The 18635-nt window shown below is 39.7% G+C and overlaps 1 protein-coding gene across 2 annotated transcripts in view; it reads left to right on the forward strand.

The window, feature by feature from the left end:
* Nucleotides 1–18635, forward strand: part of CLVS1 (clavesin 1) — a 208730-nt gene that overhangs the window by 74919 nt on the left and 115176 nt on the right. For both annotated transcript variants that reach the window (XM_009213089.4, XM_009213090.4), the window contains exon 3: nt 16587–16761. In XM_009213089.4, the coding sequence (XP_009211353.2) occupies nt 16587–16761 (175 nt within the window). The remainder of the gene's footprint in view (nt 1–16586; nt 16762–18635) is intronic.

Consider the following 18635-nt stretch of genomic DNA (forward strand, 5'->3'; position numbering starts at 1 on the left):
TTCAAATTTTGGTTCTAATACTTATTAGCTGTGTCCTCTCAGTCTCAGTTTTTCTTATGTATAAAGATGAAGGATTTGGAACATCTCTAAAATTTTGGTTCTTAAAGTCACCAGAGAATTGATTCACAATCTTTCAGTAACCTACTGACACGATGAAGAACCCTCCATGCCAGCACATTTTTCTTCCAATCTGGATCTTTCAAACAGTAATTTAAAGACTTCTTCATCTTCTGGACCCAATAAAGTAGGAAGGAAGAAGATAAGAGAGATGTTGTATTAGTCCATCCTTGCACTTCTGTAAAGAAATACCTGAGACTAGGTAATTCATTTTTAAAAAAGAGGTTTAATTGGTTCATAGTTCTGCAGGCTGTGCAGGAAACAGTGGCTGCTGCTTCTCCAGAGGCCTCAGGAAACTTACAATCATGGTGGAAGGTGAAGGGGGAGCAGGCATGTCTTACATGGCAGGTGCAGAAGGAAGAGAGAAAAGGGGGAGGGGGTGCTACACACTTTTAAACAACCAGATCTCACTATAACTCACTCACTCTTTATCACCAGAACACCACCAAGGGGATGGTGCTAACCCATTAATGAGAACTCTGACCCCATGATACAATCATCTGCCACCAGGCCCCACCTCCAACACTGGGGATTACAATTCAGCGTGAGATTTGGTGGGGACGCAGATCCAAATCATATCAGATGTCTTCAAGCTTTCAATCATGAGTAATGTGTCAGGGAAGAATGCACAGATTAGTAGGAATGATTATATCCAGTAAACATGGAATAATAACTGAAAGGGTCTGCCCTACTCAATAGTATCCCAGCTTTCATTTTGTCCACATAATCCCAAGATGCTAGGTTGTCTCCTTTGTAAATTAAATACCTCAAAGGACATTCTCCAAGCCTTTTAGAGACTTACTTTTCCCTGTACCATAGGTTGACACAAATGTCTGCCTTGGCTGCAGAGAAAGCTCATTAGCACAAATGTATGCAATAAGTCTTCCCCAGAGCCCATCTCTGGCTGTACAGAGAGAGAGTTCTTCAGGGTCTTATTACAGAAGGAACAACCCAGTCTCCATTGCAGTCACCTTATTAGGAGTTCCTTTATCTCATCTTCCACGTTTCTATCCCTGCTTTCAGGCCAGCTTTCCCATGTGGAAACAGCTATCCAGATAGCTCATGTTTGGAATATATCCATGTGATATATATTCATTTATTAATATTATAAAAGAAATGGTATACACTGGACACCTTAAAATGACAAAAAAAGACTTTGCTCAAGTGTATTGCAATAGGAGGTAAAGGCTACTGTAACAGGGTACAGAGATTGAACACAACTCCAAATACAACAGGAACAAATGAAAATTTATAGCCACAGGCAGGGTGAGGCTCTTGATGAAAAATTACTAGGAGGAACGTAGTCAGGTGTCAAGGACAGAGTGAGGAAAAAGAGGAACTTGATTAATATCAAGGGTAAGGGGATTCTCAACAACTTGGCTTAGCAGAGTTCTTTGCTAAATCTGGACTTTGAAGGCTGAGAACATGGGCCAAGCATGAGGCCTACTCAGGAAAAGGGCTCAGAGTTTGGTCAAGATGGGAGTCATTGTCATTACTCTGTGACTTCCTATGGTAGGAAGTTCTCCCTAAGAACGGGACAGTTGGCCAAGATCTGAAAGATGAGAAAGAGTCAGCCCAGTGAAGAGAAGGGAAAGAATGTTCTAGGTGGGGAAGAAGGGGAAATAATATTCCTCATTTCATCCATCGGTCAGTCTCCCCTGACAGTCGTTTCTTTCTTTGAATGTTCTGTGAGTCTCACAGACATGTCAAGCACACTGGACCTAGGAGTCAGGAATCTTGTACCCACTATACACCTAACTGCTCATCTGGTTTCACTGAGCTCCTCCAGATCTGAGTTTCATTATACAACAGAAAGAGGTTACTCCCATTTGGATGGGTTATTATTCTGGGGGTTATATTGCACATTGCAGGATATTTATAATTACTGCCCTCTGCCCAATAAATGCTGGTAGTGGTTCTAAATATTCTGAAAACCAGTAATAATGTCTCACTTACACACATTATCAGAGGTCCCCCAATTGGGAAGGAGGTGAATTTACCTGCAGTTGAAGATCACTATATAATTACAAAGATTCCTATTAACTCTCTGTTGCCTGATTCTATCTGAATTGTAAATTCATCTGGAAGAACCAGCCTCCATCTTAATTCACTCTCTCCCCAAGCTTCCCTGATACTTCAGCTTGCTGTAGACAGCAATTACTTACAATATTTATATGTTGCCTCAGGGTTCAAAGAATTATGTAGGTGGGTAAGTATGACTCCTGATTTCTGAATGTGGGTGAAAGAGACAGCTCTTTTCTCTGGGAAGGTTCTATATGAGCCAGAACTAGGAAAACCCTCCTTGTAACTTAGTTAATGGAAAAAGGATAGGTAATGGGTCATCAACTTGTCACAGGCAAGGATTAAAGTGGGAGGCAAAATTTCAGATAGAACTTTCCAGAGGCTGAGCATTCACATTTTTTCCTCTTTTCCCCTTTGGAAATTAAACTGCTGATCTTTCTAAGCAGTCTCCTCGAGGATTTCTCTATTGAGAACAATCTCTGAGATTTTGTTAAGATAAATATAGGCACTGACATCCTTCTCCAGCAAAATCCCAAATCCTAAAATGTTGTATTTTCTCCTTGTGTGAGAATTTAAAATATGTAAATTGTGTCTATATACATATTGAACACATTTTCCAAATTCTGTTTGCTATTCAGAGTGTAGGATATTTTGGACCCACTTTGAAGGGAATGTACGCTGATGTTTTACAGTATCTCCTGCAGTGTAGCTACTGTTAAGTAGCAGTGATAAATAATTACCACTGGCTCTGATTGCTTAGAGAATTGCCAAGTGATAATTTGTGATGTAATTAAGTAAAATAAACCAACGTTTTCTTTCACCACTTTCATAAAATAATTTCCCAGTGAGGCCTCAGAGCTTCTGTGGGTAATGTTACCTGGTAGAGTAAAATTAATTCTCCAAACACACAGCACTTTGGATAGGAAAAGTCAACCATTCCACTAGGTTTTGTTGTTGTTGTTGTTAAATGAACTATGTTGACCCCATGTTCCTACGTTTATTCTTTTGTAAACTTATTAAATGTTATCTTTTGTTTGTTTCTGATTCTTAGAATTAGGCTGGAGCCTATGTTCTGATCAGGGAACAAAAGTAGGTCCAATAGAGCTCTCAGCCCACTGGTTTATGAAGAGAGTGCAGGGAGAGGGTGAGGCCACTCTTCAGTCTCCGTGACCTGCCTGACTTGGGCTAGGCTGGGGCGCCATGGGTGTGTCTGTGGGCCCTTCTCTAGAAAAATCCTAAGAACTCCTACATCTCTATCCTGACACATCTGGTCCTGCCAATTAACTCTCATACTCACAGCGTTCTAGGCTCCAAATGACTTTGGAAACCTCCAAAGGGGACTTTTCTGCCCAAGTTAAGCACATACTCAGTTCTGGAAGAAGTATAGGTAGCATTTGTAGAAAGCTTTTCCCCTCAGGGCCATGGGAATATATTTAACCTGGTTTTGAAGGATGATCAAGCCACCTATCATTATTGTTACTTGTTAGCCCCCACTGGGCATTACAGGAGTCGGTCAAGACCCAGAGTTCTTTCCATTAGCCTTGCGTTATTGGTGCCAAAACTCAGAAATAGTGCAGTCAATGGTCAGGGTGTTCCTGGGCCTCAGAGATGTGAAAGTCACAGCAGTCTTATATCCTACTAGTTCCAAGAATCTAATAACCATGATGTGTCTTGAGGAAGATAAACAGTTGAAGGATGATACCCAGGTAGAAGAATACCAGCCTGCAAAACAGTCAACAAGCTGCATTTCTATCAAAGCTGCCTTGAATGTATTACCTATGAATATAAGACTTTTCTTTCAGTTGTGTAATAATTTCCTACAGCTCTCTCCTTCTAATCTTTCATGAATCTGATTGCCTGCCTCTGTTTAAGTTTCTTATGATTAAGAAGGCTAGAATTTGTAAAATGAGAAAGGATAAACCAACTTTGAAAACTTAAAATCAGACTACAGACTCTCTAAGTTCAATCCATTTCTATTAGGTGTGAATTACCCATATTTTTCAGGGTTGAGATTGCTCGTTGTAGGCAACTAATTTTAGAGCCTTGAGACTTCCCTTGGTTGTAAAATCTTGTTATCCTTTTAGAATGTATTGATCTCTTTATTAAATACGGAGGTTTGGAGTTTTCATTGGAGTAGGCAATTCCCTGAGTTAATTAAAATTACGAGATGCTGTACACTTCTAACTCAAGTTACAGGTGTGCTTTCCGTGAAAGGCAATACCTAGAGAGTTGCTTTACTAATTCACTATTTAATTCAAGTTGCCTTGCACACTGTTATCAGAGTTTATGATTTCAGAAAGGTATCTCTTGATTGCAAGAGTGATTGCAGAATATTAACGAGAGGGAAGGAGCTCAGGAGTGTAAAATCATTCAAAGCAATGTAGTACCACAGGATAGATATTTTTCTTTAAAAAAACCCTCATCATATTGTCCAATTTCTTATTCCAAAAGTGATTTTGTAGTTATAAGAGTCAGATATGTTCAGGAGAAAGAATATTCTATTTCAGGTAGTGACTAGCACATTTCCATGGACCCAGTGCAAGATCTGTAAATGTTGGCCAGATGCGGTGGCTCACGCCTGTAATCCCAGCACTTTGGAAGCCTGAGGCGGGTGGATCACCTGGGTCGGGAATTCGAGATCAGCCTGGCCAACATGGTGAAACCCCGCCACTACCAAAAATATAAAAATTAGCTGTGTGTGGTGGCCGGCACCTGTAATCCCAGCTACTCGGGAGGCTGAGGCAGGAGAACAGCTTGAACTGGGGGGCGGGGGTGGGGGGTTGGGGAGAGGTTGCAGTAAGCCGGGATTGCACCACTGCACTCCAGCTTGGGTGACAAAAGTGAAACTCCATCTCAAAAAATACAATATATATATATTGATATTTCATTGGAAGTAAGAGTCAATTGAATTTCATTGGAAGTAAGAGTAATGTGACCATCTTACTTAATTCACTCATGTCGGGGGGAGATTTTGCTGTTTGTGGCTCTGAGTAGGCTGATATGATCCTAACTCCATGCCTAGTGCTCAAGAAATCTTCATGGAATAGTTAAAGAATAATCCCCAAAGTGATATTTTTGTGATTTTAGAAGATGCTTGTTTACAGGGTGTATATGTGTGTGTATGCTGTCCATCATGAATTGTGAAATCACTCTATGTCATTAGACAGGAAGGCTGAGACATCTGGTGACCCACTGCCTGCTTTTGGTTTATGGGTGTAGAAAAACCGTGGTGTAAACCTCAATTGAAAATAGAATTGCCCAAACGGAAGTGCTTAAACCAATGCTAATTTAGCTGTATTAAGCGCTTATTTGCATTCTTGAAACTCTTCCTAGTTTTTACTTTCCGGCAGATCCTCAGCCAAGGGATTTACTAGAATAGACAAGCATGAAATTAATTTTTTATACTTGTTTAGTAATAGATGGGAAGATCATAGCTCACTTCCATTGGGATGGTTTTTTGTTTTGTTTTTAATTTCTTCTGCTGCTGCTCTCTATGGGCCCTGGTGCAATCTCCATTCAGAGAGCTACATGAAATAAACCCTTCCCCATTTGTATTTTGGGCTGTCTTAAAGTGGTGTTTGAGGACCAGATCTTTCCCAGTGGCTGAGAGTCTCATGGTATACAAGCCTTCCTGTTTGTAACATTTGTTATTCACAGCTCTTGACTGCATTTTATCACTGACTGCATTCACACTACATTAACCTTATGTGAATGCAGGCATGGCCCTCTCCTAAACCAGAATCAAATCTGCTTCCTTTCCTCCTCTTCGACCCAAGGTGCTCAGTAAAACATTGTTCTCTGTGAGTCATAATAGAAAAAGTGCTTAAGGAAACACACCAGACATCAACAATGAGCATGAGAAACTTTGAAGAGTAAGGAAATTCAACCACTAGTGATCTCAGTGTTGGTCAAGGCAAGTTGGCACCATGCCTACCTTCCTTCTTTCGCTAAGAAACATTTGCCGAGCATCTACTATGTACAGGTACTGGTGATTGCCAGGGATTCAAAGGCAAATGCATCACACTCCCAGCTTGGGTGGAGCTGATGGTCTAGACTAGCAGGGCAAGCATTCCTTTGTTATAAATAAGAGAGGAAATATTCTCTCTTGCAGACATGGCACCTGCTTGTGGTGGTATTTTATCACATTTGGTAGACCCCACCAGCCCATGTACTTCTGAGTAACCCTTGACAACCCTGATATCAAGTAATGTTAATATTAATATTGTGTGATACTGTGCTGGGTGCTGATTCTACTGTGTAAGAACTAGACACAACTACAGCACCTCTGACTCACCTCCTGCCTGACATAGTTCCTTCGGTCCTTGCTGTCTTCACACCCATATCTAATTGGTACCTAAGCCCTGGCTACTAGCCTTCATGGTTCCTCCCACATCTCTATCATTTCCATTCAGCTCTCACCCAGTGTATTGCATCACTTCCCTCTAACTGAGCTGCTAGACTCCAGTCCCCTCCCTTTGATGCACCCACAGTTCCTGCTGCCAGTCCAAATCTCCCTGAGGCACAGAATCCATCATTTCCTTCATCAGCATAACAGTCAGCAGTTCTCCCACCAAGCAGAATGAGATGAATCACAATCACATTCTTGATCTTATTTTTACCTTCCTTTTCATTTGCCCCATGGCACAGGAAAACTTTGCATTCCTCCAATACATGGTGTCTACACGCTAAACTCTTACTGTTGCTTATGTGGCTCCTTCTGCCCTTTCCCTTCTATGTCCAGTGTCCAAACCTCCCCATTTCTCATGACCCAATGGAAGACTTTCCAAAACTCCCCAATCATAAGTGATCTCTCCTTCTTGTAATTCCCAAGCACTTTGCAACTCCTGTTATTTTCTCCTTCATGTCATATTTACTCAGGTAATAATGAAGACTACCATGACCATCAGCACTTTTTGTGCATTATCATGAGCTGCTAAGTCTTTATGTGCACTGCATATACCAGTGAGGTATAGGTGCTGTGATCCTTCTACAGATGAGGGAATGAAACCACACAGAGATTAAGTTACTTGCTAAGCTTACATAGGACAGCTGGGATTTAAATCAGGCTCTGCCGAACTCTGAACCCTCATTGCCTCCCATGCACATATATTTTACTGTCTCCTACTGATTTCCACCTATTAACAGGAAAGTAAAATTACTTTTTTCTCTTTGTGTCTTCTGCAGCGTACAGAATCATTAAATCTTTGAACAAATGCCTCCTGACTCCTTATTGCAGTTGCAGGTACTTCAACATTTTTAAAAGAAGACATTGAATAGTAAGAAATTGCATTAAATTTTGAAGTGAAAAAATAGATGCATTTGACACTAATTTCATTCTCTTCAATTCTTGGGAGACTATAGAAGCACCTGGACCAAATGTGATAAAATGTTGGTTTTTTATGTATTCAAACCACTGCTTTATTTAAACCAAAGAACTAGAGGACAGACAACATCTAGGGAAATTAACTGTAAATGATGAGTTATTGCACATGCACACACACAGTGATACATACTCTATTTCTCCGCAGAAACACAGATGAAAAAATATCCTGGCAGATTGGAATTTAAAAGCTTTAGTTTCAAGTGTCATTTTAAGTGGTGGATACGAATGCTTTGCACTCTGGTGTCTATATCCGGAGATGGATAGGCCTGCCAGGAGTGGTCTGGAGGAACACAGGCTCTTATTTCCATGCTGTCCTTGAGAGAATACTGTCTTCGCTGTTTTTGTCACGATATTCTCTATACTGTTTCAAAATCAGGGCCTTGTTCTTGGACAAGAACATTTCCCTTTGTGTTTTGTCCTCAGTAGCAATGGTCAGATAGGGGTGGACTGCGGCTGAGGATGACTGTCCCCAAACTCTCCCTGTATACTGTTGCCATACTTGGTAGAGAGACACACATTTGCAATGACTCTAGCTGTTTTTATAAAATAAACACTATTCTTAGTCAAGCGTCTGTGAACTGAACTGAACCAAAAATTCAGAAGCAGTTTGAAACAATGTAGCTGACTCCCTATCTAAAATTCCACCTGTGTTTTATCAGATGTTTGAATATAATAGTATTCAATATATTATTTTTAAAAATCTGATGCTGAGGTTTTGAAGGCCAAGTATTCTTGAATTACAATTAATAATAAGTTAGAAAACTCATTATTCTGGTATTTCAGAGAATTATATTCTTATGCTAACACAAATCCAAAAGTTTCCAGTACTGATTGAAATAAGATAAAATTCAAAGAGATGAAAATTTGGTTGCAGGATTTTTCCTTTCCTTTCCTTTCCTTTCCTTTCCTTTCCTTTCCTTTCCTTCCTTTCCTTTCCTTTCGTTTCATTCTTTTCTTCTCCCTATCCCTCCCTCCCCTCTTCTTTCTCTCCCATTCTTTCTTCCTTTTTGCTTTTTTCTTCTTCCCTTCCATCTTTCCTTTTTCTTCTTGAGAATGTGAGCCTCATCAAATTATGTGAGATAGAGTTAAATCCAGGCTTCTGTTCTCTCTGTGACCAACTTTGCTGAGAAAAGTGATTGTCTAATTTAAGTTTCCAGCTAAGATTCAGAGTAGTAAATTTAATACAACCTTTTGCTAACTTTAATTCTACTAGAGCAAAGCCAACATTTTTCATTAGCACACTTCTTGAATCTCATATTTTCAGAACACATTTTTTTTTCTTTCTCCTTGATTACCTCACTGAGAAATAAGGATTTATTTGCTTAGGAGCACGATGGCACACATTCAGCTAAAACCTGAATTATGTAAGAATTATTAGAAACCATTTAGGAAAGTGTCTCACATGAATTCCCATTTTAGACAGTTTTTCAAAGACCCACAGGCCTAGAAGAGGAGAAAATAAGCTCACCTGGAAACAAAACAAAATTTGCATACTCCCTATTGTCCGGCTACCATCATCATCATGAAAACAGTGACTAAGAGGGATATCTCTATAATTCATGTAAATACAAATACTGCCTCCTGTTGGGATAGGAGGCTTCTTCACACATATTATTTTGGATAGTGCTAGCAATAACCCTACAAGTGTAAGGAACAGGAAATTGTCCATTGATGAACTTCAGTCTTGTATGGATGGTTGCATGTTTGGTGAGTGGCAGATCCACAGTGTTAAGCCCAATCACCTTTTACAAGTACAGGCCCTATTGCCAGTTTACCAAAGGAGGACTCTTCCCCAGTCTAGAGGCCAAAATACATCAGCAGACATACAGAAGGAGCATATTTGCCTCTCCACCTTGGCTTAGACATCATTATCAGAGGAAAGGCAAAGCACACTCTGTAACTGTAAGAACCACATCATGGTTATTTTAGTAAGTAATTTTGAAAGACGTTTCAAATGAGATGAAGAGAGGAAGACATGTGGTGGGATGCAATGTTTTTGCACCTATAACCAAGACACGAATATTTGGTGAAAATCCTCTGCAAAACCGCTTTGTAGTTTGTGGTGGACCTTAAATAATTTCCAAAAGCAAATCACCATATTAAGTGTGATGTCAAGAGGTTTAAAGACAGAACTGGCCAAAGAGTTTTTTTATAAAAAATTTTTATTTTTTGTTTTTATTTCAGCAGAGTTTTGGGGGAACAGGTGGTGTTTGGTTACACGGATAAGTTCTTTAGTAGATTTTGGTGCACCCATCACCTGAGCAGTATACACTGTACCCAATGTGTACACTTTTATATCTCATTCGCCCCCTATCCTTCCCCCAAGTCTCCAAAGTCCATTGTATCATTCTTTTTTTTTTTTTTTTTTTTTGAGATGAGGTCTCACTCTGTTGCCCAGGCTGGAGTGTAGTGGCGGGATCTCGGCTCACCGCAAGCTCCGCCTCCCGGGTTAACGCCATTCTCCTGCCTCAGCCTCCTGAGTAGCTGGCACTACAGGTGCCCACTGCCACACCCGGCTAATTTTTTGTATTTTTAGTAGAGACGGGGTTTCACCGTGTTAGCCAGGATGGTCTCAATCTCCTGACCTCGTGATCTGCCCGCCTCGGCCTCCCAAAGTGCTGGGATTATAGGCGTGAGCCACGCGCCTGGCCATTGTGTCGTTCTTATGCCTTTGCATCCTCATAGCTTAGTTGCCACTTCTAAGTGAGAAGATACGATGTTTGGTTTTCCATTCCCGGGTTACTTCACTTAGAATAATAGTCTCCAACTCCATTCAGGTTGCCGTGAATGCCATTATTTCATTTCTTTTTATGCTTGAGTGGTATTCCATGGCATACTACATTTTCTTTATTTACTCATTGATTGATGGGCATTTGGGCTGATTCCATATTTTTGTAATTGCAAATTATGCTGCTATAAACATGCATGAGCAAGTGTCTTTTTCTTATAATGACTTCTTTTCCTGTGAGTAGATATTCAGTGGGATTGCTGGATCAAATGGTACATCTACTTTTATTTCTTTAAGGAAACTTCATGCTGTTTTTCATAGTGGTTGTACTAGTTTACATTCCCACCAGCAGTGTAAAAGTGTTCCCTTTTCACCACATCCATGCCAACATCTATTATATTTTTATTATGGCCGTTCTTGCAGGAGTAAGGTTAGGTTTGTGGTTTTGATTTGCCTTTCCCTGATAATTAGTGACATTGAGCATTTTTTCATATGTTTGTTGGCCCTTTGTATATCTTCTTTTGAGAAGTGTCTATTCATGTCCTTAGCCCACATTTTGATGGGGTTGTTTGTCTTTTTCTTGCTTATTTGTTGGAGTTCCTTGTAGATTTTGAATATTAGTCCTTTGTCAGTTGCATAGTTTGCAAATGTTTTCTCTCACTTTGTGGGTTGTCTGTAATAGACTTCTGGCTGCAGCACAATAAATTAGTATAGGAATGTGCCCTGTGATTTCGGAATTGACTAAGAGGCTGCCTCTTGTTCCTTCTAAACAAAATGTCACCTTCAACCCCATCATATCTTTACATGGTTCTCTGATCACTTATAGCCTCATTTTTCTTATGAGTCTAGCCCTGGGATCAAGTTCTGGAATCTCCACTAAAAACTCAACACACAAGTGGGCCATGTCTTGAAACTTGAATACTTTCTCATTGGTAAGAACTTACTAATTTCCACTATTTTGTATTTCATTTGTATTGTGCTGTTGACTTAGGTTTTTTTTTTTTTTTTTTTATACTTTAAGTTCTAGGGTACATGTGCATAACGTGCAGGTTTGTTACATATGTATGCATGTGCCATGTTGGTGTGCTGCACCCATCAACTCGTCATTTACATCAGCTATAACTCCCAATGCAATCCCTCTCCCCTCCCCCCTCCCCATAATAGGCCCCGGTGTGTGATGTTCCCCTTCCCGAGTCCAAGTGATCTCATTGTTCAGTTCCCACCTATGAGTGAGAACATGCGGTGTTTGGTTTTCTGTTCTTGCGATAGTTTGCCGAGAATGATAGTTTCCAGCTGCATCCATGTCCCTACAAAGGACACAAACTCATCCTTTTTTATGGCTGCATAGTATTCCATGGTGTATATGTGCCACATTTTCTTAATCCAATCTGTCACTGATGGACATTTGAGTTGATTCCAAGTCTTTGCTATTGTGAATAGTGCCGCAGTGAACATACGTGTGCATGTGTCTTTATAGCAGCATAATTTATAATCCTTTGGGTATATATCCAGTAATGGGATGGCTGGTTTTAAAGCCTCAGGTGCTTAACTCGTATGTACAGCAGTAGAACCTAAAAATGACTCACTATTCATAATCTCTAACTGCTCACAGTATAATGATGAAATCCCTGTAGATAAACATTTACTAAGTCCTAATTTGTATAAAATCCTTTATGGGGAAAAAGTTTAAGTTTCCTATTTTCTGCTAGTAGAGTTCTTTACATTTCACTGGCAATTTGCAGTTCACACAGTCCTCTCACATACATTATCACATTTGAACTTATAATTAATTCAAAACTAATATCCATAACTGACTGTATAAATGCTATGCAAATTATAGAAAAGGGTGGGAGAAATGTAAATACCCATTTGTCATGTTAGTTCATTTTGATACAAGTGCTAAAATACTCTGATAGAATTGTGATTGCAGGCAATAAAGTAAATCAAAAAAATTTTCCCCCTGAGTTTTTGGAGTTAAACCATATATAAATGTAAATGATTTGGTAGAATGAAGAAACTCTAGAAATGTCTTCTGTTCTCATTTCTGCCATTTGCATAAAGTAGCTGAACTGCTTATGTCCATTTTGGTTTGCTTAGAATTCTTGTTAGAATATTTATGAAGATTTATTATGGTAGATTATAAACTCTAGAAGGCATCTATTTTTAAAAAATAAACTTATTATTTACAATTTTGGATTTACACAATTACTGTGAAGACAGTACAGAGACTTCCCCTATGTCCTGCCTTCTAATTTCCTCTATTATTTTCACCTTACATTAGGAGAGTGTTACTGTTATGACTAATGAACCATTATTAATACATTCTTCATTAATGCCCATACTTTATTTGGATTACGTTTTTACCTAATGTCCTTTTTCTGTCCCAGGATCCCACCCAAGATCCTACATTACCTTTAGTCTTTATGTTTCTTTAGGTTCCTCTTGGCTGTGACAGTTTCTAAAACTTTCATTGTTTTTTGATAAACTCGACCATTTTGAGCAGTACCAGTCAGGTATTTTGTAGAATGTCCCTCAATTGGAATTTGTCTAATGTTTTTCTCGTGATTACTCTTGGGTTATATTTATTTGGGAGGAAGATCATAGAGGTCAAGTGCCATTTTCATCACCTTAGGAAGAATAAATACAGTCAACATGATGTATCCCTGGCTAGGTTGAACTGAATCACCTGGCTGAGGTAGCGTTTCTCCACTGTACAGTAACCTTTCTTCCTCTTTCTGTATTGTACCCTTTGAAGGAAGCCACGATGCTCAGCTCACTTATGGAGGGGGGGTTATGCTCCACGTGTTTGAGGGTGGAGTATTTACATAAATTATTTGGTCTGATAGCCATTTTAAATTTTAAAAAGCTAGGATTCCAGAAGTCAGAGGATGTTGTAAAAAGTGAAGAGGAAAACAATAAGGAAATTCATACAAGGAAGCCAAGAACTAAGAAAATCAAGGTAATCACTGCAGCTAATTTAAGAGGTAGGCTCACACTCCTCCACACTGGCGAAGCTTCATGACTTGAGACACAGTCCATGCAACTCTTTCCTGCCTGTCCAGTTTCTCTGGAAAAGTAAAGCATTCAAACATTTGGAAACTGTAATGAAGTCCATAATCCTTTTACTTTTCTCCTGGGATCATCCCAGGAATATAACATTTCCTTCACTGCCAGTGCCTGTCCTGCAATAAGGTTCTGGTCTCCAAAATGCATAGAATGGTTTCCAGGCAGAGCTCAGTATTTTCTCTTGGAGTAGATAAGTGTGGATATGTGATGAAAAGATGTGCCAGCTTGTAGTTAAAGGAGTAAAATGAAATAGAGATTAAGTAATTTGCTTAAGATCTTCAAAATTAATTATTTCTATCTTCACCATTCAACTAAATGTGCTCTCCCACAAGCCCCCAAAGAGAACTTGTTGTCAAATGCAATGGTCCTGTCTCCTTTCTATTCTCCTTGATCTTTCCTTTCCATTTGACTTTGTTAACTACCTTTTGCTGTTGGATAGCTATTGCTATGTAACAAACCATCTCAAAACTCTGTGGCTTAAGAAAGCAATCATTTATTGCTGTTTATGCACCTGTGGGTAGCTGCAGTTTATCTAGGCTAGGTTCACCTAGGTGGCACTACTTCTAATGAAAACCTGCTAGTTGGCTGGGGAGTCACTGGTCTGTGTGTCTTTCACCCTTGTTCACAGTTCAGCATGCTGGCTATGGCATATTTTTTACTGTGGCAATGGCAGAAGAGCAAGAGAAAAGTGGTAACATCTGAAGTCTCTTAAGAGCTAGACTTGGAATTGGCATCCTGTCATGGTGCCAGTGGTTAAAGTTACTAATAATGTTTACTGTCAAATCAAATCACATGAACAAGAGACAAAAAATACACTGTATCCTCAATGAGGCCATAGCTAGTGTGTGGATGCAGGGATAAGTGAAGAATTGGTATCAGTAACACAGTAATGCAATCTATCATACCCTTGCCTCTTGAAACATTCTCTTCTTCTTTTTCTTTTTAAACACACCCTTGGTCCTCTCCCCTTTTATTATTTAATTCTTCTACCTTCAACCGCAGTACTGTATGTAAGCTTTACCTTAGGCTTAACCTTTCCATCCTGACTTTCTCTGTGTTTACGCTCTTCCTAAGAAAGCTTATGTAGGCTCAGACTCCCTGATGTCTTAATGCTCATTTCCAGTTTACCAATTGGGCATTTCCATTTGGAATTGCCTAAACTCATAATCTTTGCTCCCTTGATCCTCTTAAATCAATGTTTGCTTCCAAAACAAAGCTGTATCTCTGAAAAAGACTTGGATCTTTGAATAATTGTTTTGATGTGAAAGGAAAAACAAAAGCGTACAAAGTCCCAGTGAAAACCTGTTCCACAACAACAGGAATGGGACATCTTTAGAAATGAAAAGGGAATATATCTGAAAGGAAACCATAATGACAAAAAGAGTATTGAGAATGATTTTCTATGAGAAATGGTTAAAATTACAACTTTTTTTTAAGTCTAGAGATTATGTAGGGTATCATGACCACCATGCTTAGATAGTTGAAAGTGTGTGGTGTGGGGAGACTTGAGGGTTTTTTCCGTATGGCAGAACTACCCCCACTGGGTGGATTGAAGGAGGAAAATTGTGGCTTAATATAAGGAAATGATTTATAGTGAGAAGAACTATACAGAAACAGAATGGGCTAATATCTTTATTTTTCATCTGTGTCACTTCTCTCTCCTGAAAAAGTTTTGCTCCCCCTTTTCCCAATTATCCATAAAATTCCTATCCATTCTTCAAGATTATCTCAAGCCTTCATCCCTCCATAAACTCTTCCCTGACTACTCAAATTGTATTTATTCCTTTCATATTGCTAATCTACCACCCCACCCCAACTAAATTAAGAGTTCTTTGAAAGTAGAAATAGGACGTTCTAATTTATAACTTTAAGCATGAGGCATAACACTGAGTTTATACCAGGCATTCAATATATTCTTACTGGCATACTTTTTTTTTTTTTTTTTGAGACAGAGTCTCGCTGCAACTCCCATCCTGGAGTGCAATGGCATGATCTCAGCTCACTGCAACCTCCATCTCCTGGGTTCAGGCGATTCTCCTGCCTCAGCCTCCCAAGTAGCTGGGATTACAGGCACCTGCCACCATGCCCAGCTAATTTTTGTGTGTTTAGTAGAGACGGGGTTTCACCTTGTTGGCCAGGCGGGTCTCAATCTTCTGACCTCAGGTGATCCACCCGCCTTGGCCTCCCAAAGTGCTGGGATTACAGGCGTGAGCCACCGCGCCCGGCCCTGGCTTACATTTTTATCACAGATTTCCTGATTTCTAATCTGGAGTTATTGGCATTTGAACCAGATTGGAATGCTTAAGAATCTGATTGTTTCACACTAATTTTACAAGAGGACTTGGCTTCGGATTTTAAGGAAAACTTGAAGGGAGTAGCAGATTTTGCCATCACTTGCCATCCAAGCTCATATTTTCCTGCTCACCAAAGAAAAACACTGAATCTAGAGATCCTCTAAGATCTTAGATTTATAGCTCAGATAATTTACTGAGAGAAACAGAGTGAATTTGCCATCACTTCTTCATGTCTGAAAATTATTTAAAACAAAAATCACCTGGTGAATGGGCATATGTGATGTGGAGGAATACACACAGCACTGAAGAGCTGTCACTCTAGTTTGTATTCAGGTCTGCCTGTTGTCATAGTTACTGATGTACTCAAAGCAAATTCCCTCCCAAATCACACTCTATAGACCTTCACTGAAAATAAGCTATTCTTCCTGTTTTATTTTTCTCTACCCAAGAATTGAAGCTAAAAAATAGCATCAATGGCATGAATATTTTTACACCCTTAGCAGGATTTTTTAAATACAGAGGAAATAAAAGAGGTTTCATCAAAATAAACACCTCTGATTGAGGTCTCACCTCATTTGTTCAGCAATGATTCATGGTACTGGGGAAACAACTATGATTATGACCCAATGCCTACCCTCAAGGACATCAGAGCTCTATGAGGGAGAGAGATGGGTAAGGGATGTATTTCAACAAAATGCAACTGGGGCTGTGGTGAAAGCCACAGGAACACAGAGGAGGGTCATCTCATTAAGTTTGGGGTGCGGATCCGAGGGAGGTGTCCAACCTGCAAGTCTTGAAGCATTATTGCTGTGAAGTTTAGCAAATGTATTTTCAGTCCCTTTGGGTACAGGATGCCAATGTGACCCTGCAGACTGGGCTCATGGAGCAGTGGCATGTGGAGGCCAGTACTGTAGCACGCAATGTGCTATCACCTGCTTATATTCACACACAGCTCTCCTTTCTGCTCTGGCTGCAGGAACTCCTTCACAGACATCCTTCGTGCCATCTTGCTGTCGTTGGAAGTCCTAATCGAAGATCCGGAGCTTCAAATAAATGGCTTCATTTTAATTATAGACTGGAGTAATTTTTCCTTCAAACAAGCCTCCAAACTGACACCTTCAATCCTTAAACTGGCCATTGAAGGGTTGCAGGTATGTTCAATGAATGCACAATACAAGACCATGTGTGACAACATCCTTTTTTAAAAATTATTGCAACCAAAGTAATATTTATCCTTTGGAGTGGAAAAAGGAAACTTGGATTAAATTCATGTGAGTACTCCATGTTTTTGTCTCAGCCAGAGTTTTAGATACTTTTAAAAATTATCTTTCATTTTCATTAATAACTCCAAATTACTGTTACCCCAGGCACAAATTATCCACTGTAGCAATAATGAATAAAGCTGCAAGATGTTTGGCTTAATCCATCAGAGAGTTCACAAAAATTAAAACTAGGAAACATCTGCTTTATGAGCATGTCATACACAGGGGTGACATGGGGCTTTTAGAAGCATTTTTGTGCCCCAGAAGTGCACCCTGCAGATCACCACTTCCAAGAGTGTAATGTGATACCAAGCTTGCGCTTAAGTGGATCATGTCGGTGCAAACAAAGGAAGCAGATGAAACCCCCTCCTGTTTGTATGACCAGCTATCAGGATTTTGGAGAAGAGGTTTTTGGGCTACATGGAGGGTAGAATGGTTAGTCTCTAGGGTTCTTTCTACTTTCTAAGGATCTGGGATTCTATGAGAAGTAACTCAGAAAGGCAATGCTGCTTAGCTTTCTGGTGACACATTATTACAAATTACTATTACTATACCAAATTAAGGGCATGGTTTGGAGACATTTCGAATCAGCATAGATAAAACTCATGTCCCTTCTTAATTTCATAGGCAGATTAACTCGATGGAGTGACTCTCCCTCCATAGATGGCAGTTATAGGCAACTATGTATATAGCAAAATATGACATTCTCAGATCAAGTAGTCATTACTCATGCTCTTCAAAGTACAAGACTAAGACCCATTTCAATCATCCATTACACTCCACTGCAATAATTGGTGGGTCTGTTTCTTACATTACAGATTATTCCTATTTGGCCCCCAGCAAATATCTGGCACCTAGTGGGACTCTGATAAGCATGTATATATTGAATAGATCTTATTTTATTGAAACGTATCCTATTTCCCAGAGGAGCAGAAGTAGGGCAGGCATTTCAGAAGAGAAACAGCAAGTCCACATTGCTCCAGGGATGCCAAATTGTCCTGGGTGGCCACATCATACAGTGTATTTGGGGGACATTTGTAAAATTGCTTTTGAATGTACAGACTACATGGAGCATCCTGCCTTGCCTAATCATAGACTTCTGTGTTCTTTTCCATCAGTCACTTCCTCTTAGCTCTAACTCCTTTTCTCCAACCTCCTCTCACCTAAGCCTCTGAACATCTGATCTCTCTCTCTTTAGAGCTTTTATCAAAGGAAGTTTTAAAGTAAGCTTCAGGGCTTAGATCATGTGCTTAAATTATGCTGACCATATTTCCAGGAATTTCTGTACAAGCTGCATGTAATCTTATCTTTTTTTAAAAAAAAGATAATTTATTACATGTGCAAGTAGCTGTGATTCAAGTTCTAGCCTTTTATAAAATTTTTTTCTTAAATCAGTAAGGAAAATGTCCTTTGTCCAACCCTATGTTCCAATTTTTCTTCCTGAAAATGTATGGATCACTTAATACGTCCCTTGAAAGGTTCAGTAGGTTGATGTGAACCTACTGAGGTCTTACTGAATTAATCCATGTGAATGTGTTTTAAAAGGTAATGCTGTACATAAATCAAAGCTATTCTTGTGGAAAATACTAGAGGACCTTCGGAGGTGCAACTTGGGTCCCATTTGGGCCTCCAGTTGTCATACGCCAGGGTCCAAGATGAATTTCATAATGTCCTACGACTTTGGTTAAGGAATAGCCCTCCTGTCATGGGGAGGAAGCCCGTGGTCCCTGGGGAGCTGAGCTGGGGTACAGTTCCTTCATCAA

This window comes from Papio anubis, chromosome 8 (assembly GCF_008728515.1).
Source record: "Papio anubis isolate 15944 chromosome 8, Panubis1.0, whole genome shotgun sequence".
Lineage (NCBI taxonomy): Eukaryota > Metazoa > Chordata > Mammalia > Primates > Cercopithecidae > Papio > Papio anubis.